General features: G+C 37.6%; 1 protein-coding gene across 3 annotated transcripts in view; it reads left to right on the forward strand.

Moving 5' to 3' along the window:
- The window catches only part of LOC128698544 (1-phosphatidylinositol 4,5-bisphosphate phosphodiesterase epsilon-1), a 209,770-nt gene extending 190,521 nt beyond the window's left edge, over positions 1-19,249 (forward strand). For all 3 annotated transcript variants that reach the window (XM_070103876.1, XM_070103878.1, XM_070103879.1), the window contains 5 exons: positions 9-210; positions 2,185-2,291; positions 2,885-3,110; positions 3,374-3,536; positions 7,404-19,249. In XM_070103876.1, coding sequence (XP_069959977.1) covers positions 9-210; positions 2,185-2,291; positions 2,885-3,110; positions 3,374-3,536; positions 7,404-9,730 — 3,025 coding nt within the window. In that variant the 3' untranslated portion in view covers positions 9,731-19,249. The remainder of the gene's footprint in view (positions 1-8; positions 211-2,184; positions 2,292-2,884; positions 3,111-3,373; positions 3,537-7,403) is intronic.
- Positions 19,250-20,940: the final 1,691 nt, after the last annotated feature.

The raw sequence follows: 20,940 nt of genomic DNA on the forward strand, positions 1-20,940 counted from the left end.
TCTTACAGATCACAGGAGCTGATGTCGTTTGAGGGATTTGCAAGATTTATGATGGATGAAGATAACTATGCTTTCCTTGATGAGCGCATATTACCCGACGATGATGATATGACGATGCCTTTATCAAATTATTACATAGCTTCCTCGCACAACACTTACCTGACTGGTCATCAGCTTAAAGGAGAATCTTCTGTTGAGTTATATAGCCAGGTAAGAAGAATCTTAATGCCATAGACACTTAGGTCATAACTCTATGTTCTGCTGACTCTCTTCAAGAGGGCGCTGGACAGGCACCTAGTCAGTTCCTGACTAGCCGGGCTGAAGTTTGTACGTCAGTTTACATGTGGCCAATAGTAACAGCCTGGTTGATCAGGCTCGGGTTCACCACAAGGCCTGTACAGTATATGTGGATAATTTGTTTTGTGCTAGCACACACTAACCAAAAAATTTGCAGATTTCTTTGATAATTCACAAGCTTTTGTATAGTGCATTTGTTTTTTGGCTTGATGCATGACTTCTGTATTTAAAGCTAGCCATAGAATTTTATTCCACATTTGCTCAATGAATTTCTATGCCCAAATTTCTGCTCTTTCTGGAAATTCTTATGAATGTCAATATTTATCAGATTAGAGGAATATTTAAAATAGATATGTGGTCTCTCAAGGGAGGTACCTGATGATAAGATAAGATAAGATAAGATTTCGTTCGGATTTTTAACCCCGGAGGGTTAGCCACCCAGGATAACCCAAGAAAGTCAGTGCGTCATCGAGGACTGTCTAACTTATTTCCATTGGGGTCCTTAATCTTGTCCCCCAGGATGCGACCCACACCAGTCGACTAACACCCAGGTACCTATTTGCTGCTAGGTGAACAGGACAACAGGTGTAAAGAAACTTGTCGAAATGTTTCCACCCGCCGGGAATCGAACCCGGGCCCTCCGTGTGTGAAGCGGGAGCTTTAGCCACCAGGCCACCGGGCCTGGTGAGGGTTCTTGATCCAAGGAATTTGACCTGTCTTCTTTTTCCTTGGATCAAACCACATTGCATACCATTCCTTAGGAAATCACAGAACGGACAGAGTTTGAACCACAGCAAGTAAATCTGTGATTTATTGTGTTGTTATGAGTTGCTGGGTCAGCACATGGAGAAGACTCGAGCCAGGACCTGTCTTGGCAATCCTACCTGTGTTGTTGTGAGTTGCTGGGTCAGCACATGGAGAAGACTCGAGCCAGGACCTGTCTTGGCAATCCTACCTGTGTTGTTGTGAGTTGCTGGGTCAGCACATGGAGAAAACTCGGGCCAGGATCCGTCCTGGTGACCCTACCTGTGTTATGATTTTGGGAGTCATTTCCCAGGTATTGTATTTCCTCTGTGGGTATACCGCTTCCCCTTACACACAATAATAATTAGAGATAAGACCTCTGAAACTCAAAATTCCCCAGTTTTGAAAAAGATGCACATAGAACTTCTTATTCATGAGGAACTCTAGGAACCTAATGCTCATAAATTTGGAAACTTAACTGTACATATTATTATACACAAACCCTAGGGGTCATAAACTGCCTGGGAAGCCTCCTGCTTCCCAGGCAGTTTATGACCCCTAGGGTTTATGTACTTCTCCATTATAATAACATTCAGGTTTGATCCATTGGGAGGATAGATCCATTTTCTTGGATCAGGAACTCTTCACCTGTCCCTTGAAGGGTTGAGCATATACAAATTCACTACCAGGTCTCTTGTTTAGATAATACAATACTACAATCAGGGCAGTGCCAAGGAGGCCTCTAGCTCCCCAAAAAATTTCATCAGCCTCCCAAATAATAATAACGTTGCATAAAATAAGTTCCCTAGCCCCTTTCATGTACATTAGCATCTGTGATCTCCTATTATGTAACACTGGAGCCAACACCTGACTGCAACACTTGCTAAATTCTGCACTAACTTGAAATACACTGCTTTGCTTGTACTTTTTTTTTTTTAACATAGCTGCCATCGCCCACTTAGGTAATGTTATCCATAAAAGTTGAAACTTAGTTTTACTTTTTACATTTAGAGGTTCATACAGGACGGGTTACTAGCCCCTTGCTTCTGGCATTTTAGTCGCCTCTAATGACATACATGACTTATGGAGGAAAGATTCTTCTCCACTTCCCCATGGAGTTTATATACTTTATTTTTGCTGTAGGTGCTGTTGACTGGATGCCGATGTGTGGAGCTTGACTGCTGGGACGGTGATGATGGTACTCCCATGATATACCACGGACACACTTTCACAACAAAAATACCTTTCAGGTAAAATATTTTTACTGTTATATTAATGGGGAATTGCTGAACCCATAAGCAGAGCCAGATTAAGGCATGTGCTTTGGGGAAAAAAATTGGTTTCCTCTCAAAACAAATAAATTTTTCATCTCTTAATAAAGATTTCCATGGAGGGAATACCTTAGTGAGTCTCAACTATTTTTTTTTTAACTTTATTTGCAATAATAACGAATTCTTTATTTTTTCAGTTGAAGATTACTGTACTATATATCATTATTGATGTGCAGTAGGTTCCAGTATTTGTGCTTGTTTGTCTCAGCACGTCTTTCTGTTTGTCTTAATCTCTTAATGTCCTCGTATATATAAGCAGTTAAGGGGCTAGTAACCCCTTCTCATGTGTGCATTACTAAATTTTAAAAAAGAAAATTTGGTTTTTATTTTTAGGTCAGCCTACCTTGGTGGGACATGGCTAGTTTGTTGAAAAAATTATTATTATTCTTTTGTCTCTTTCTCCTTGTTCTTTCTTTATCTCTCTCCCTCGCCTATTAGAGTTTAGAGATTATGCTGATAGAAACTGTTTTTCAACCACAATATTGGACCTAAAATTTGTGTGTCATTTTCAGAAGTGTTGTAGAGACCATCAATAACAGTGCCTTTGTCACATCGCCATACCCAATCATCCTCTCCATCGAGAACCACTGCTCACTTATGCAGCAAACAAGGATGGCGCAAATCTTCATGCAGGTGTTTGGGGATAAATTGGTAACAAAATTTTTGTTTGAGTCCGATTTTTCTGAAGAGGTTCACCTGCCAAGCCCCTCACAACTTAAGTACCGGATCTTGATCAAGGTGAGAGCATGATTTGTTAGTTTATTGTGTTTACAACTTATTGACTAAATGAGGGTCATGAATACTGCATGTCACCTTTACACCACATCTGAACTGTCATATGTGCATGCCTCTGGCAAGACTGATAGTGTAAATGATGGTGAAAGTGTTTTTTTTGGGGGGATCACTTTGCCTCGGTGGGAGATAGCCAGCATATAAAAAAAATATTTTTATACATGACTTTCTGTTTAAAAATCATAAAAAGTCTCATAATAATTTTGCAGAATAAGAAATTGGTGGCTGATGTTGCTCCAGGATTGAGTGTGAAGGGTCACACAAGCAGACCCAGCGGTCGCACTAACTCTCTGGTCAGCAATGCCTCTACTGGTTCACTCAATGATCCGGAGACTGATGAAGATGACGATGATGATGACTATGATGACGAAGGTGAGTTTTTTTTTTTCAAATATTAGACAAATACAGTAGGAACCCCATATCCGTGGGGATACATCCCAGGGACCTGCCGTGGATACTGAAACCACAGATAGTAGCAAGCCCTGTATGTAAGTCCTATACATAACTATTATAAAGTTTAATTGATAAATAATGAACAATAAGTGGAGACATCACTTTTTCTCTGATGGGAAATACTTTGTGGCTTCTCTTAGGCTTTGAAGAACTTTCACCAGCATTTTAAGCAATTATTAAGCAAAATTAAGGGTTTCTTCAGGCCATGGTAAACCATGGATAACCGAAACAATGGATATCAGACCCACGGATACGGAGGTCCTACTGTATTTCTTCCACTTGTTACATAATGATGCCTTGCAGGAGGCAAAGTTTGTATACTTATCTTTTAACCCCACACCTCTTGCCAACACCTGAGCATTCACTTCTCTTACAACTCCATCTATAAATATATTGAACAACCAGACTCAAGAAATCGTAATGACACGATTGCAAATAAACCATACCCCCGGCCGGGATTGAACCCGCGGTCATAGAGTCTCAAAACTCCAGCCCGTCGCGTTAGCCACTAGACCAGCTAGCCACAATAAGATTCATCCAACTAGTGCCTGTGCTAACTTTCCTATGGTGTAGAAATATACCTAGTTGGATGAATCTTATTGTGGCTAGCTGGTCTAGTGGCTAACGCGACGGGCTGGAGTTTTGAGACTCTATGACCGCGGGTTCAATCCCGGCCGGGGGTATGGTTTATTGAACAACCATTATGATTGTAAGTAGATATAAACATGTAAATACCTGTGGTTCATTGCCACTGTAACTTAGTTATCAGAGCTCTGGGGTACAGTCCCTGGATCCATTATGTGCCTCTGTGATATTGAAGTACAGTTCCTGGACCCATTATGTGCCTCTGTAATACTGAGGTACAGTTCCTGGACCCATTATGTGCCTCTGTAATACTGAGGTACAGTTCCTGGACCCATTATCGTATGACTACCACCCACATCATGGGTATGTAGTGCACAGTACAGCTATTAAACTAGCATGAAATCAGGATTAATATTAATAATTAGCAAAATAAAATCAGTGAAGTATGCTGTTTACGTATATCTAACATAATAATACACAGAGTTTACACTTATGCTTCAATAAACATTGAAAATAAGAGTTAAAATTTCTAATTTACTTAGTGGATTTTGCACATGATTTCAGAGGTTTGTTATATCTATAGTTAACTGTACATATTAGCTAAAAGTTTTATTAAGAGTTTTAACTTAACTCTTTAAGACTGGCATTAATTAAATGAAACTCTTATCAAATTATGAAAGCAACATAACCTTTGAATTAATGGAGCTTAACCCTTTCAGTGGCTGTCACACACAACTACATCACTGAGGCCAGGGTTCCCCCTCACATAATTCTATACCTTGAGCTCAGCTCGCTCAGATAAGCTGTGAGTGGTAAATTTTGGCCTAGATGTGAGGGAATGGATCTGTGCAGTAAGGGAGCACAGTGTGAAAAAAAATCTTGCCCCACTTGGTGCATGCTGGGAAAAGCAAAATTTTGATTGTGTATTTGGTTTAAACTAGCAACTTTGAGGTGTTTTCTAGTATGTTCTTTATGGTTTTGTTGGCTGTTTCTTCATATCATTTGATATAATGGAAAACATACTATTTAAATAGATATGATTTTGGTGTTTCAGGACTGGAAGTAGCTAGAAATTGAGCTCAAAGTATCAGAAATATTTAATTTTTGCCAATTTTTCTGAGGACGGGTAAGGCCCCCCTGCATCCCCTAGTCTGTCTTATGGGTTTTTAATAGGACTGATTCAATTACTGGGACACTGTAAATCATGGCCAATCATTCCTGGTTGTATTTTATTATCTGGGAAATAGAATAAATCTTCTATTTTTGTGTGACTATGAATTCAAAATGGAAGGCAAGTGTAATATAGGAGAGGTCTGGGGATGTAATTAATAAACAGAGGAAATGTTTTGGTGCCAGGACTGTCAACAGTGTTAATTTTGTGTAAAACTGGACAAATTATCAACTTCTGTGCACTTTATAGGATAGTTGTAATAGTTTAATGGGTGGTTTTTTGCACTCAGTCAATATGACAGAAGGCTTACTAACAAAATAGCTGAGAATCTGGTCAGATGGAGAAATGAATTGACTTAAAATAGAACTTGGAGGGCAGAATCATCAGTTTTTTTATTTATTTATTTATTTATTTTATGTCTTTGCAAACAGTACATTGAGATCAATGCATAAATTGTGTCCAGACCACTAAGTTTTCCATTAAATTTTGTACTTTTGGTGTCATTACCTTCAAAAAAATTCTCTATCATTTCAGATTTTTTTTTTTAAAGAGACACTGGGAGCAATATTAATTTTGAGGATCTGGACAGTGAAAGGGTTAATTTAATAGACCTTAATTTCATTGACCTTGATTTAATGGGCCTTGGTTTAACAGACCTTGATTTAATGGTCCTTGGTTTAACAGACCTTGATATGATAATCCTTGAGTTAACAGACTTCAAAATAATGAGACAAAATCCATTGAATTTTGAAACGCAGGACTAATTTGTTGGTTACAGAATTGTCCGTTATTGTTATGATTGTGGCAAAACAACTCCATCTCTCTCCACCACAATAGCCATTACTGACCATCACTGCCATTACTGCCAGGCTCTGGTGGCCTGGTGGTTAACGCTCTCGCTTCACACGGTGAGGGCCTGGGTTCGATTCCCAGCCAGAGTAGAAACATTGGACGTGTTTCTTTCCACCTGTTGTCTATGTTCCCCATCAGTAAAATGGGTACCTGGGTGTTAGTCGACTGGTGTGGGTCGCATCCTGGGACACTGACCTAAGGAGGCCTGGTCACAGACCGGGCCACGGGGGTGTTGACCCCCGGAACTCTCTCCAGATCTCTCCAGATAAGAGTAGAGTATGTGTAGACCAAGTGTTTACAGCGAAGCATACAAGTGAACAATATTTAGATAAAGGTTGGGAAGTTTTCATTGCTTTTTGTGGATTTAGAAAAGGCATATGATAGAGTGGATAGGGGAGCAATGTGGCAGATGTTGCAAGTATATGGAATAGTTAGTAAGTTACTAAATGCTGTAGAGATTTTATGAGGAAAGGCTCAGGCTAGGGTGTATAGAAGGAAGGGAGATTACTTTCCAGTCCAGTAAAAGTAGGCATACAAGACGTTTCCAGGCAGTTGTAACGTAATGTTAGTAAACAACTGCTAAATGTGTAACCCCAAAGCCTACCCTTGGCCCTGACCTTAAGCATAAGGCGCAGGCTGATTTTCCAAGACTTTTTGTGGAGAAAAAAGCACGTTATGTGGTGGAAAATACAGTAAATAGCAGAAGTTGATGAATAGTGAATCAGAGATGTAGAATCAGTCACCCTGTTATTTAACATATCATACACTTTGTAGTTTTGATTCATCAAGGAATGCAGGTGACCAAACTGGCATCCTTGTGGCTAGATTTTTTTTTTTTTTATATATATATTTTGTGGCTTGACAAACTAATGAACATGGTATGCAGTACTGACAAGCAGTTAGAAAAAGACACAATGAAAACACTACGACCTCCCCTTTTTTTTTTTCTTTGTAAATGTTTCAGTCCCGGGGCCTTGGTCACTAAGGTGACTAAGGTCCCAGGACTGAAATGCTTCCAATAACATGTCCTAGTGTTTGTATTTTGTGTCTTTCTTGCAACTGCTCAGTCAGTACAGTTATAGACCTGCAGTTGCAATGACGGTAGTTCGGTCACTGGTACTCCTTACATTATAATTGGCATTTATGTTCATATCTTAATTTATTTTTATAAATTACAGAACACAATCCATTTGATATTGCACATCACGACAGCTTGTTTGAAGACGAGAAACATTGTCTCGTCATCAAGAGTGTGTCTATGGGAACACGTACAGAATCATTATCCAGTGCTGAAGGCAGCCGACTACGACCAAAATCCCAAAGTGATGAGTATATAGATGATGAAATAGTTCCACCAAAACTAAAGAAACAGAGCAGCCAAATTGCCAAGGAACTTTCAGATCTTGTCAATTATTGCCAAGCAGTCAAGTTCCACGGCTTCAACCTTACTAGTCCCAGAGAATCTGTTAAAGCAAAAAAGGTTGGTGGAAGGAAAAGTACAGTTCAGCCCCCAATTATAACTAACACACCCATTTTAGTTCACACACAAATGGCTTCAGATCCTAGTCGTCTAGAACCTATATTACAGCCGCCTATTCTCAAGAGACCCATGGGTGTCCATCCCTGTTATCAGTGTTCGTCTTTAAATGAAAATACGGCAAAGCGCTTGTGCCGTCGTCAGCCTCTTGATGCTATACAACACACAGAAACTCAACTTATGCGGACTTATCCAGCAGCCATGAGGATAGACTCTTCAAATTTTAACCCTCTCTATTTTTGGGCATTTGGGATCCAAATGGCTGCACTAAACTATCAGACTGATGATACATACTTACATCTTAATTATGCTATGTTTGAGCAGAATGGGAGATGTGGTTATGTTCCTAAACCAAAAGTGATGTGGGATGACACTCATATGATGTACAGAAGATTCAATCCCTTTGACAAAGAGTTTGATGGACTCCATGTGTTAAATCTTAAGGTAGAAGTGATATCAGGTCAGTATGTGTGCCAAAATAACTTTCAGGGAAGTCCTCAAGTAGAAGTGGAGATTCTTGGCATTCCTGTTGATTGTAATAAGTTCAAAACAAAAGTTATTCAGAGGAATTCATTTAATCCAATATGGAATGACTCCTTTACAATTCGGGTTATGTTCAAGCATCTGGCTTTTTTACGATTAACTATAACAGATATTGCCACGGGACACATGACAGCTCAGAGGATCTTGCCTCTTCGTTGTTTAAGACGAGGATATCGCCACGTGCGTCTCCGTAACCAACAGAATCAACCTCTTCCAGTCTCTACCCTTTTTATTTATACTCTTATGGAAGAAGAGGAATATGAGATCCAGCAACTCTCTCCAAGTCAAGATCTTATCATAGACTCAATCAAAATTAAGGAATCAGATATAGAACATCACGATACTACACCCACAGTACCGTTGAAAAGACGGAAATTCTTCGTTAAAATTCACGGAGTAGTCCCGGATGAACCATATACAGTTATTAGTGCAACACAAGAGTGCACAACACGTGATGTTATTACCAAAGCAGTTTTAAAAATTGGGAAAGGGGCCCGAATTGAAGATTATATATTAATTGAAGAGGTGGCCAAAGGATGGCAGAAGAAAGGTGACAACCCCACTACGCAAAGGATTCTTGATATAAATGAGAGACTTCTGGAGGCTCAGGCACACTGGCAAGGAGAGGGAAAGTTTGTGCTGAAGAAAACTTCCGATGATCCTAGTACACGAGCTTGGCTCACCACCATCATGAGCACGGCATCCAAGGAAAAAAGGAAGAAAAATGTTGAGGGTGAGATTAATGAAGAAGCAAAAGGTTGGGAAGAGGAGGACAATTTCTTGGTGTGTGTTTATAATGTGTCTTCCCAAATTCCATATACTATCCTGAAGGCACCTACTTCTAGCACAGCACAAGACATCCTGGCTCAGGCGCTGGTGAAGGCCCGACGTATGGAAGACCCGGCTAGGTTTGTGCTTGTCGAGGAACTAGAATATGGACAATTGACAGAGTTAACCGGAGGTACAACACACAGACGTCGGTGTCCTCGCGTAGAACGACGCGTTCTGCCAGATACTGAAAATATATATAAAGTGCAGGCAGCTTGGAAGACTTTAGGGAAACTGGTTCTGAAGGAGCGAGGAGCACCTTTAGAAGGTACTTTCAGTAGAGCAACGGCTGCTGCCTCGGCACTTAGTTTAACACTTTCAACGGCGATAAGTCGTGTAAGCCGATCGAGGTACTATGAACGACGCCCTGTTAAAGAGACGTATAGTGATCCAAGTGCGCTGGCTGCACCTCATGAAAATTTTCCTGATCGTAGGTTCAAGAGTCTTCATGACACGTGGAGAGCTGGTGGCTCTAGTGGTGCTCACTCTGAAGGAGAAATCCTCTCTGACGATGAGCCTCCAGCCTCTGACCTTAGGGCTGCTGTTCATAAACTTAAAAAGGTTTCTTTAAAAAAGTTTCAGAAAGTGTGGAGATAAATTCTTGCTATTAGTAGCATTTAGCAAATCTGACCAAATTCAAACTGTGTGAAAACTAGTTATAGAATGGGGAAAAGAGTATACATTTTCAATAATAAAATTTAATATACTTTATTTTAAAGACTATTACTTGTGGTTATATATTAAAAACTTTATAAGGTTTTTCTCCCTATTAATGTGATCTCATGCTCTGGGACATATAACTGAGGCTACCCAGGATAGTGAAGTGCCGTGTCCTACCAAAGATTATATTGATTTCAATTTTATGAAGTCAGATACAGATTTTGATCATGTTATGATGAGTGGTGGTTTATAATTTACAAAATAACTGATCAATATCTAAAAACTAGACCAGAGTACTTTTAATTTAGAAGTACTGCTGTGAAATTTTTGAGTCACCATTTGTGTTCGGATTTTAAGCATGAAATAACTGCCTCATGACTAAAATTTTGAAAGTAAATAATTCAATGTAGACAATTTCAGTGAGATGAAGCCATCCAGTGTTTTTAAAATAACACTTTTATAGGAAAAAATCACAGCAGGGGATGATTAGTGTAGCTGGCTAAAAAATTGAGAATTGACAATACTTAATCTGTCTCCTGATACAGGGGACTCAAATTGTAAATGTAATTTTGATGTTGCATTGGGCCTCAGTGTGATTTTATTTTTTTATATTTTTTTAAGGGAGAACGGGTTAAGATGGCCTTATTATGAGGTTTGATAATGGACAAATTAGATCTTCTTGTACATAATGTAAATATGAATATAAAGTAATTATTATTATCATGTATATTGCCCCTCAAATGAAATATTTTGCATAAATACCTCTTCTATGTCAGTGATCTTATGCCATATCCATGTTGTAGTTGATGTTTTCTGTGTGTGCGTGTTGAAGACATGTAGATAACGTGCAAGGTGGTCCACTTCTTAGGAAATTTGGACATTTCCATTTATGAAATGTTTTTTTCTTTTACTTGCATATCACCTAATAATAAGTAACAAATAATATAAATACAATATCAAATTAAATAATGAACACCTTCACTCCCAGTCATCCAGTCATCTTGACTTTGATAATTCTTGCCTGTTAAAAACTATTGAGAAATACAGGAAACCTGCACACTTATGACCTAACTTGTTCCATGAAAGCAATGTAAGTCGAACCATTATTTTCCATGAGCACAATGTTATGAATGGGGGTCCCATTCCTGGGAACTAATTCCTTAAGTTAAAATTACATTTTTTTAAGGGATATCTCGCTGGCAGAGAAATATTATTAATGCGGGAAAAGAAGTGTGTAAATCACCTTGTTATAAGTTGGGGTTGCCTGTAACTCTCTACCTAACTAGACCCCTTGACTTTGCTAGAAAGGATTATCATACAATGCATACAGCCTTAACCTCAGATAAACCATTAAACTATTCTATGTTGAAATAACTTTAAATAAAATGACATGTTTCATTTACTGTGCAATCCAAGAAAAGTATCCTCATGCCACGTAAGTCTAGGCACCTATGACTCAGTGCACACAAAAGGAATATTACAGAGTGCAACATAAGTTTCCAACACAGTTCAGTATCATCATTGAAGATTTGTGGCCAGTCAGAAGAGATGTTATTGCACGGAAACTTCTATCTCCATTTTATCAATGAAAATGACAAAGTGGCTCCTACGCTGCCCAAAACCAATTTGATCCTGCCACTTAGAAGGATACACCAGCTTTGGAAGTTGAAAGCTGGAGAGTACCTGGAAAAAAAGCTAATCATAAGTATTCTCTGGTTGTCATACAGAAGACAGTATTCCAAAATTAACCAGCACTTTAAAGTTTGACAGAGACTGAAGTTAAATTGGTATTGAATGTTGGAAGTCAATTGGACGAGGCATTCACAAATTATTGCGTACTTCATTTTATGCTCTAGATGTGTTGCAGAAACATGGCAATTGTACTAAACTCAGGTTTACCTGCTACTGTTGTCTCTTATTTCCACTTGCAGGTTTACACTATTGTTTACCCAATTCCAAGTTCATTTGTTATTTTAGTACATGTCCATATTCTCACCTATGCAGCATGAACCCAAAAGGTATTCTCTTCATAAAATGCATCAGCCAGTGAAGATTAAAGCTGTTCATTTAGGGCAAATTAAAGTTATTTCACAGGAAAAATACTGCACAGTTTTCAAATGCAAATTAGCACCTACACATTAATAATAAGAATCCCAACTTTTCTTCTACGTAGGATAGACCAGAGTTGAAAATTTGAAGTAAATCGGAAGAGGCTTTCTCAAGTCATCACATGGAAACCAAAATTTGCAATGGTCTACAGTATATAAAATTGACCAGAGGGCAGCTGCACATGCCAATACTGTAATTGCAAGAACCTTTCCATAGTTACTGTACACCATTAAAAATTTGAAGCCAATTGGATCAGGTGTTCTCAAGTTAAGTAAAAACCTTGAAGGAAGAAGAGAAGACCCGGGCAACCACTTCAACATACTCCTTCACAGTTGTCTAATAATTGTGCATGGCTATTAATCTTTATTTTTGAAGAACTCGAAAAAAAAAATTACAGATTTTTAGGGTTTTGCATTTTATATGAATACATTAGTATTAAATACTGATTGTTACTTGAAACACAAATTTTGCATTTTATCAAATATTAATGTATAGTTATGGGCGATGCTTAGTCAAAGTTAAGGGGTTACCTCTTTGCTTCCTATGTCTCTCTCCCTTCCTTCCCATCCCTTTTACCTCCTCTCTCTGTCTCACTCATTATACATGTACAGTGCAATCTTTAATAATGATAAATTTTATATATTTCGTGTGTACAGAACACTTAAAAGTGAAAAACTTCGTTTTACACTAAAATTTTCACAATTTTACCTTATTAAAAGGCCTAAGGCCTGTAACTGTGTGCTTTCTTAAATGTTGGTGAGACTGTAGGTTGTACATTTTGTTCTAGATATTCCTAATAATTGACCGCTCTTTAAAAGATTAAAGGACTTTACTTATCATTTCTGCTCATCTTTATTGCTCTTGTTTCTTGCCATGTAAAATGAACTAAGATTGTTATTTACACCGATCACTGCACACTTTGTGTTTGTAAAAGTTGACAAGCTTTTTTGTTTGTGTGTAATAATAAATTGTCACATTACCATGGCTGGAATAATTCATAACTAACCCACAATTTAGAGAGGAAATTTTCGATGACATTTCAGTCAGTGGTGGAACATTATCACTGGGTCTTGATAATGATCCATGATGAATCAAAACTCTTCACAAATAACCCAGACTTAAGATAGGAAGCTTATGACAATGTTTTGGTCTCTCCTGGACCACTATCAAATAGTTTCACTGGTCTAGCACAGGGGTGGGGGCTCCTTTTATGTTGGAAGGCCGCATTAAATTATTATTATTATAATCAAGGGGGAAGCGCTAAACCCGGAGGATTATACAGCGCCTGGGGGGGGGGATGTGGAAGGCATTCAGGCTTAATTCGGGGAACTGGAGCACAGATCCAATTCCCTAAATCAAGAGCCCCTCACCAACATCAAGGAACCTTCCTTGAGGGGAGGCCGCATTAAAGTTAGCTGTAATCTAATAAGGCCACATTCAAGAAATTTTGATTAGATATACTACTAAATGTCTGTTATTTTCTAAAATGTTACTTATTATATAATAACCTCAAGAAAAAATCTGATTATGATTCATTCAGAAGACTGTACTTAATGTTCTAGAAGACTACAGGTTCCCCACCCCTGGTCTAGCAGGAACCAAAACAGCATTATAATCTCTCTCTCCTGTGTGGGTATTGTGACTTATTCTTCAAAATGTCTTCTAAAGTTTCCTCACCAAATTTGGGTTAGTTATGACAAGCCATTTTTGAGCCCAGATGATGTGCTGGTGTAGTCGAACACAGCGTCTGTCTTTCTCCGTGTTGTACAGTTTACAATTTTTGGTCTGTCCTTTAATCAGTTGTTGAAATTTGTTTATTGTTCACTACAGTATAGATCATTTTCCTATTCTGTAACATTGTTAAATCTTGGCAGTGTAACTGTAAGGCGAGTTAACTTTGAATATACAGTTGTTGTTTCTTGAAATCACAGCTATAAAATACCTTAAGAATTGTGTACATTTTAAAATGTTTAATTTAAAAAATTTATGAAGTACTGGTAACTTTATAGTTAATGTCTTCAGTTAAATCTATTGTCCATCACTGACAAAAAGTTGTTATGCATTCCCAGTATGAATCTCAATTGAGTATCAATAATGTAGGGTGGAAATTTGAAGGAAAAAATGAAATATATAGTTAAGAATTGCAAATATTCACCATATCATTGCAGTATTGCAAGTCCAGTGAGAACAGGAGGATCAACAGACTTATTAATGTATGTTTACTGAGACTTGTTACTGCTATGTAAAGTACAAGGTAAGATTGCATTGGATAAGTGCAAGTTTAATATTATGTATGTACTTCACTACAATGATTTAACCACAAAAAAATGTTATTTCTTAGTATTTAAAATTCAGAAATTATTTAAGTGGTTAATACAAAAACATGTTTGTGTGTGTGAGTGCGTGAGCACGTGAGCACGTGAACATGTTTGCATGCACTCACACAAACACACAAACTTTTATATATGTATTTATATATGTGTGTGTATATGCTGTGCTGATTAAGACGAACTGGCGAGTTTGGCCTATTTGGCAGGGGTGTCCTCTGCCAAATAAGAAGAATAAAAATTTGTTTTTGCCATAAATGTCTGTGAAAATCAGTCTGACCATAATGAAAACAATATACATATTTTTTAAGTAATAGTAAATAAATTAAAATTTACCTGTGATATAGGAGAATTTAGGAAAAAGATTATATTTAAGTTACGTTAAATGAAGTTTCTAAGTTAGATTTGGTCCAAAAATAAACATCTTAAATTTTTTTCATTGACAATTATATAATCAGTTATTCTCTAAGTGATTTTTCTTTTTAAGTATTTTTTTTTTAAAGGAGTTCAGTCTGTTCAACAAGTTTGGCTTATTAGGCACAAAATACACACACACAAACCAGTTTCTATTTTTTTCATATGAGGTTTTCTACCTAAACATTTTGCTTCAGACAATTCTGAATATATATTTCTTATTTATTTATTGTTAGATATAATTTTAAATAATTAGTGAAATTTTTTCACCTTAAATGGGAAGTATTTTCATATGATATGCATTAAAAATTAGAATTTTTTTTCACATTGAAAAGGGAAGAATGTATGTGAGCAGAGCACTTTGAGATTAGTGCATTGCTTCTAGTCTTATGTTGTGCTACAACACTGACATGTGGCTATGTATGGACACTTGCAGCCCCCCTCACAGCAAGTTTACATATACTCTCCAGGTAGTTGATTTGTCACAAACTATTCCATGATTTGAAGAATAAGATTCACAAGACTGTAGCAGGAACTGCTCACCATTAACCCACACAGTGACACTAGAAACAAGACACTATTGACTCATTCCAGGATATTATCAAGGTGCAGGTCTTGATCCAGGATGGATGAAAACTTTAAGTCTTTATTTCCAATTTGTGGGTTAATTGTGAGCCGTAATGTGAACTTGAGTTACACGTCAGTTACACATCAGTTATACGTCTGTTACACACCTGTTATACATCAGTTACATGTCCATTACACACTAGTTACACATCAGTTATATGTTACACATCAATTACATGTCCTTGACACACCAGTTACATGTCAGTTATTACTCAGTTACACATCAGTTACACATCAGTTACACATCAGTTACACATCAGTTACACATCAGTTACACATCAGTTACACCGCCATTACACGTTCAGGAAGAACCTTCGAGGTAAGAAAAAAACTGTCTTCAGTTATGGTTGCTCTTTATTTAAATGCATTTTATGTAGGGATAATATTAGCTCCCAGGAACTGAATCAGTATTTACAAATCAACTCATTCTTGAAGTCTGGAATAATTACCACAGATTGAAATTGAAAGTTTAGTGTGTATAACTCATTTTGTGGATATCAGTTAACCAGTTGAATTTTTAATACAAGTTAATAGGACTGTGCTTGGATTAAATTGCCATAATCTCTGGTTGATGCAGAGAGAGAAATCACCTGGGCAGAAAATTGAAACACATGTAAGAGATCTGTATATTTCAGCCTTAGTCATAAACCCTCTTCAGAAGATGAGGGATGTGGTTATTCTCTCAAAAGCAGCGAACCCAGAATTAGGAACTAATACTATTGTACATTCTCAAAATTGACAGGACTACAATATTTGGTAGGTTACATAATGATATCCACTCTGCCAGCCATTATATTCTGCTAAATTTTATGCCATCTTGTTAATAGGGAGCTTGTATATCAAATTAAAATCTGATATGCAACTTTATATCAATATATTGGCCATTTTTATAATATACAGTATATTGTAACCTGGTTCTTGTTTAAGAGTACCAATCTTGTTTGCAGACAGAGCCATCCATGTCCTATGGCAACATTCCTTATTTAAATTTTCATTAAATTATAATATTCATCTGGTAGGTTTATTATTTATGTAAGATGAGAAAATTTGTAAAATCTGTTTTGATACATGTGATGAAGAGCCTTAGTCTGTGATGTCATGCATAGCTTTATTTTAAGAGATTATCTAAATTTGTTTTATATTTATCATGTCACTGTGATATTTTTATGGTTTAATATCTGATACTACAAACAAAAATATCGATAGAGAACTTTGTAAATTATATAGTACTGTATTATCATTATTATAGTTGTATTTATAGAGAAGTGTTAAACCTGTAGGAGTTATACATTACTTCAAGAATAGGATTTAATTGGGTTTAATCCAAGGAAGGGAGAGGCAACTCCAGGTCATACATCAAGAACCCTTTACCATTATCAAGGCATCCCCCTCCCACCCCTTGAAGGGAAGTAATACTTAGAGACCAAGGCCAGAAAATTGGAAAATTCTTTGGTGTTATGTGATATAAGTTACATGCAGACATTGCAAAAGTTTACCAGTGGTTTAGAAATTTTAGCCTTTATCTAGAAAAATATTCGGTTAATGTTGCTAAGATAAAGTGAAGAGTGAAGAAAACATGCAATTTGGAGAGTAAGCATTAGTGGGACAGTATTTTGACATGTTAAGATGTGTTTCTTGATAATGATCTTAACAGATCGTAACACTGTCCCAGTGAAAGCTCTGCAGAATGTGTTCTTCACTACTGTCACCAGTAAGACATTTAGTCCACGGTATCCCGTAACTCAATTGGTAGTGCACTCAGCTCACACATTAAGGTCCATGGTTCAGTCCCCAGTACAGGTGGAAACAGGACTTGTTTCCTTAAGACACCTGGATGTTAGTCGACTGGTGTGGGTCACATCCTGGGAACAAAATAGACCTAATTTGCCTGAAATGCTCTGCATAACAAGGGACTTTCTGTAGAGAAGTATGTCATTGTCAGCTAGGCCTGTATACCATGTACATGTACTTGTAGAAATAAAGATTATTATTGTCTTTCAAGAGGGGATGGAGTACCTTGCTTTAGCTGAAGATCTTCACTAAGCAGCTGGTGTTACTTTTTCTTTGTAAGATCAGGCCCTGATCACTCCATCCTTTCCCAGCATACTCCTCCACTATCTGCAACCATCTTAGGATTCTATTAAGTTGTGATCCTCTGATTTTTAAATGGGGTGTAAAACCTAGCTGGGGATAGGCCAGTAGATACTTAAATACTGTGCTGTACTGTTACGAAAAGAATCTGAAAATTGCTATATCTCACACACCATTAGTGCCCTCTGTAACCAATTTCTTTTTCACTTATTCACTCCTACCACCCAGAAAAAAAAAAACAGACCTGCCCTTCAAGGTGTTGGAGAAACCTTTCCCATAGACTCAACCTGATTAAACTCCCATTCCCCAGGTGCTGTATGACCCCTACAGGTTTAGTGGTTCATTGTGATTTGACCCATTTGAGTTTAGCTCTTAAATTTTTTATAATTATTACCATTGTAATTTTAATAGTTTTAATATGGCATTAATTACTTTCCTTTTGATTCTGTCACCAACTAGGTTATTACCTGTAACAAAAGTCATACAGCAACTAATTTTGTGTTATACGCATTTTGAAGTTAGGGCTTTAATTATATGTTTGGCATTTATTTGATAACTGTAATATGCACCCCAAAGATTTTTATTATGGGGAAGGGGTAAACCCATAGGAATGATGGTGTCAGGAAAATGGTAATCAGGTTTGATTCAAGAAGGTAACTCCAGTTTCTTGGATCAAGAGCCCTTTAGTGTAAGGGGAAACTCCTTGAAAAAAATATTAAAGAAAGGTTTGGGCTTGGTAATCTAAAATGTTTAAAGTAACTTTCAAGTCAGGTGGGTACCCACCTTGTTGCTGAGAGAACCTGGGATAACCCAAAAAATCAAAGTGAATTATTTCTATTGGGGTCTTGATTCAAAGAGTTGGAGGTATCTTCCTTTTTATATTATAAATGATGTACAACACTGTCATATGTACAATACTTAGGTGACTTTATTGCCAAAATATTTCACATGCTCAGCAGGCTTTCTCATGTTAACACAAAGCTGATTATAATATTGGAAACAGAAGTGGACAGGTAATTTAGAGGTGATCAGTCCCTCAGCCTTGATAGGTGGTCAGTCTCTTAGCCTGAAGCAGAGGCATAAGACTATAGACTTGCATAGGTGGAGGTAGAAGTGTAGCAGCTGGAGATGTCACAGGTGATCAGGACCCACTAGTTAAAGTAGGCCATGTAGAAGAGTTGAAGATATTCTATGTTCTAGGATGTGATGTTTCTGTGTTAGACAAGTACCATTATATCTTAGTATAAGAGATCTTTTCCCCAGTGCTATTGTCAGCAGTGGGCCCCCACAAACTTGTGACATCTCCAGGCTGAAACTTATACTGGAACTGAAAGTAAGGTATTTCAGCCTGGAGATGTCACTAGTGGGAGCAGTCATCCTAAATCATTGTTGGCAATAGCACTGAAAAAAAAAACTTTTACTAAGATGTATTAGTACAGCAACATCACATCCTAGAACAGAAAATGTCCTCTACAACTCTGCTACATGACCTACTTCAACTAGTGTCTGCTACATGCTGCCTCCACCTTGCAAGGCTATAGTCTTATGCCTCTGCTTTAGGTTAAAAGACTGACCATCTATCAAGGCTGAGGGATTGATCACCTCAATTCTCTCTCCACCTCTACTGTCCCAGTATTGTAATTGCCTCTGTATTCGACTGATCAAGCTCGTTGTGCAGGTGAAGCATTTCATCAATAAGTATCTTAGTGTTACACACGTGTCCTATACCCACTTTCCCTGGATTAAAATCTGATTGCTCAGCTAAGCCCTACAGGTTTAACTGAGCAGCCCATCAACCTTAAATGGTAGGTGGGTTGCTCAGCAAATTATACTGAGAAACACTGATCACCTGGTGGTGTATTTGACAAAATACATTGCTTTTTGATAATGTATTTTTTTCCCTGTCAAATTAACTATTACATATATATATATATATATATATATATATATATATATATATATATATAAATATATATAGATAGATAGATAGATAGGTTGTAGGTTGGTAGACAGCAACCACCCAGGGAAGTACTACCGTCCTGCCAGATGACTGTGAAACAAAAACCTGTAATTGTTTTGCATGATGGTAGGATTGCTGGTTTCTTTTTCTGTCTCATAAACACGCTAAGATAACAGGGATATCTTGCTACTCCTACTAACACTTTGGTCACACTTCACAGACACGCACATGCATATATATATATACATACATCTAGGTTTTTCTCCTTTTTCTAAATAGCTCTTGTTCTTTTTATTTCTTCTATTGTCCATGGGGAAGTGGAAAAGAATCTTTCCTCCGTAAGCCATGCGTGTCGTATGAGGCGACTAAAATGCCGGGAGCAATGGGCTAGTAACCCCTTCTCCTGTATACAATTACTAAAAAAGAGAAGAAGAAAAACTTTATAAAACTGGGTTGCTTAAATGTGCGTGGATGTAGTGCGGATGACAAGAAACAGATGATTGCTGATGTTATGAATGAAAAGAAGTTGGATGTCCTGGCCCTAAGCGAAACAAAGCTGAAGGGGGTAGGAGAGTTTCAGTGGGGGGAAATAAATGGGATTAAATCTGGAGTATCTGAGAGAGTTAGAGCAAAGGAAGGGGTAGCAGTAATGTTAAATGATCAGTTATGGAAGGAGAAAAGAGAATATGAATGTGTAAATTCAAGAATTATGTGGATTAAAGTAAAGGTTGGATGCGAGAAGTGGGTCATAATAAGCGTGTATGCACCTGGAGAAGAGAGGAATGCAGAGGAGAGAGAGAGATTTTGGGAGATGTTAAGTGAATGTATAGGAGCCTTTGAACCAAGTGAGAGAGTAATTGTGGTAGGGGACTTGAATGCTAAAGTAGGAGAAACTTTTAGAGAGGGTGTGGTAGGTAAGTTTGGGGTGCCAGGTGTAAATGATAATGGGAGCCCTTTGATTGAACTTTGTATAGAAAGGGGTTTAGTTATAGGTAATACATATTTTAAGAAAAAGAGGATAAATAAGTATACACGATATGATGTAGGGCGAAATGACAGTAGTTTGTTGGATTATGTATTGGTAGATAAAAGACTGTTGAGTAGACTTCAGGATGTACATGTTTATAGAGGGGCCACAGATATATCAGATCACTTTCTAGTTGTAGCTACACTGAGAGTAAAAGGTAGATGGGATACAAGGAGAATAGAAGCATCAGGGAAGAGAGAGGTGAAGGTTTATAAACTAAAAGAGGAGGCAGTTAGGGTAAGATATAAACAGCTATTGGAGGATAGATGGGCTAATGAGAGCATAGGCAATGGGGTCGAAGAGGTATGGGGTAGGTTTAAAAATGTAGTGTTAGAGTGTTCAGCAGAAGTTTGTGGTTACAGGAAAGTGGGTGCAGGAGGGAAGAGGAGCGATTGGTGGAATGATGATGTAAAGAGAGTAGTAAGGGAGAAAAAGTTAGCATATGAGAAGTTTTTACAAAGTAGAAGTGATGCAAGGAGGGAAGAGTATATGGAGAAAAAGAGAGAGGTTAAGAGAGTGGTGAAGCAATGTAAAAAGAGAGCAAATGAGAGAGTGGGTGAGATGTTATCAACAAATTTTGTTGAAAATAAGA

Source organism: Cherax quadricarinatus, chromosome 88 (genome assembly GCF_038502225.1).
Source record: "Cherax quadricarinatus isolate ZL_2023a chromosome 88, ASM3850222v1, whole genome shotgun sequence".
In the NCBI taxonomy this organism is placed as follows: Eukaryota; Metazoa; Arthropoda; class Malacostraca; order Decapoda; family Parastacidae; genus Cherax; species Cherax quadricarinatus.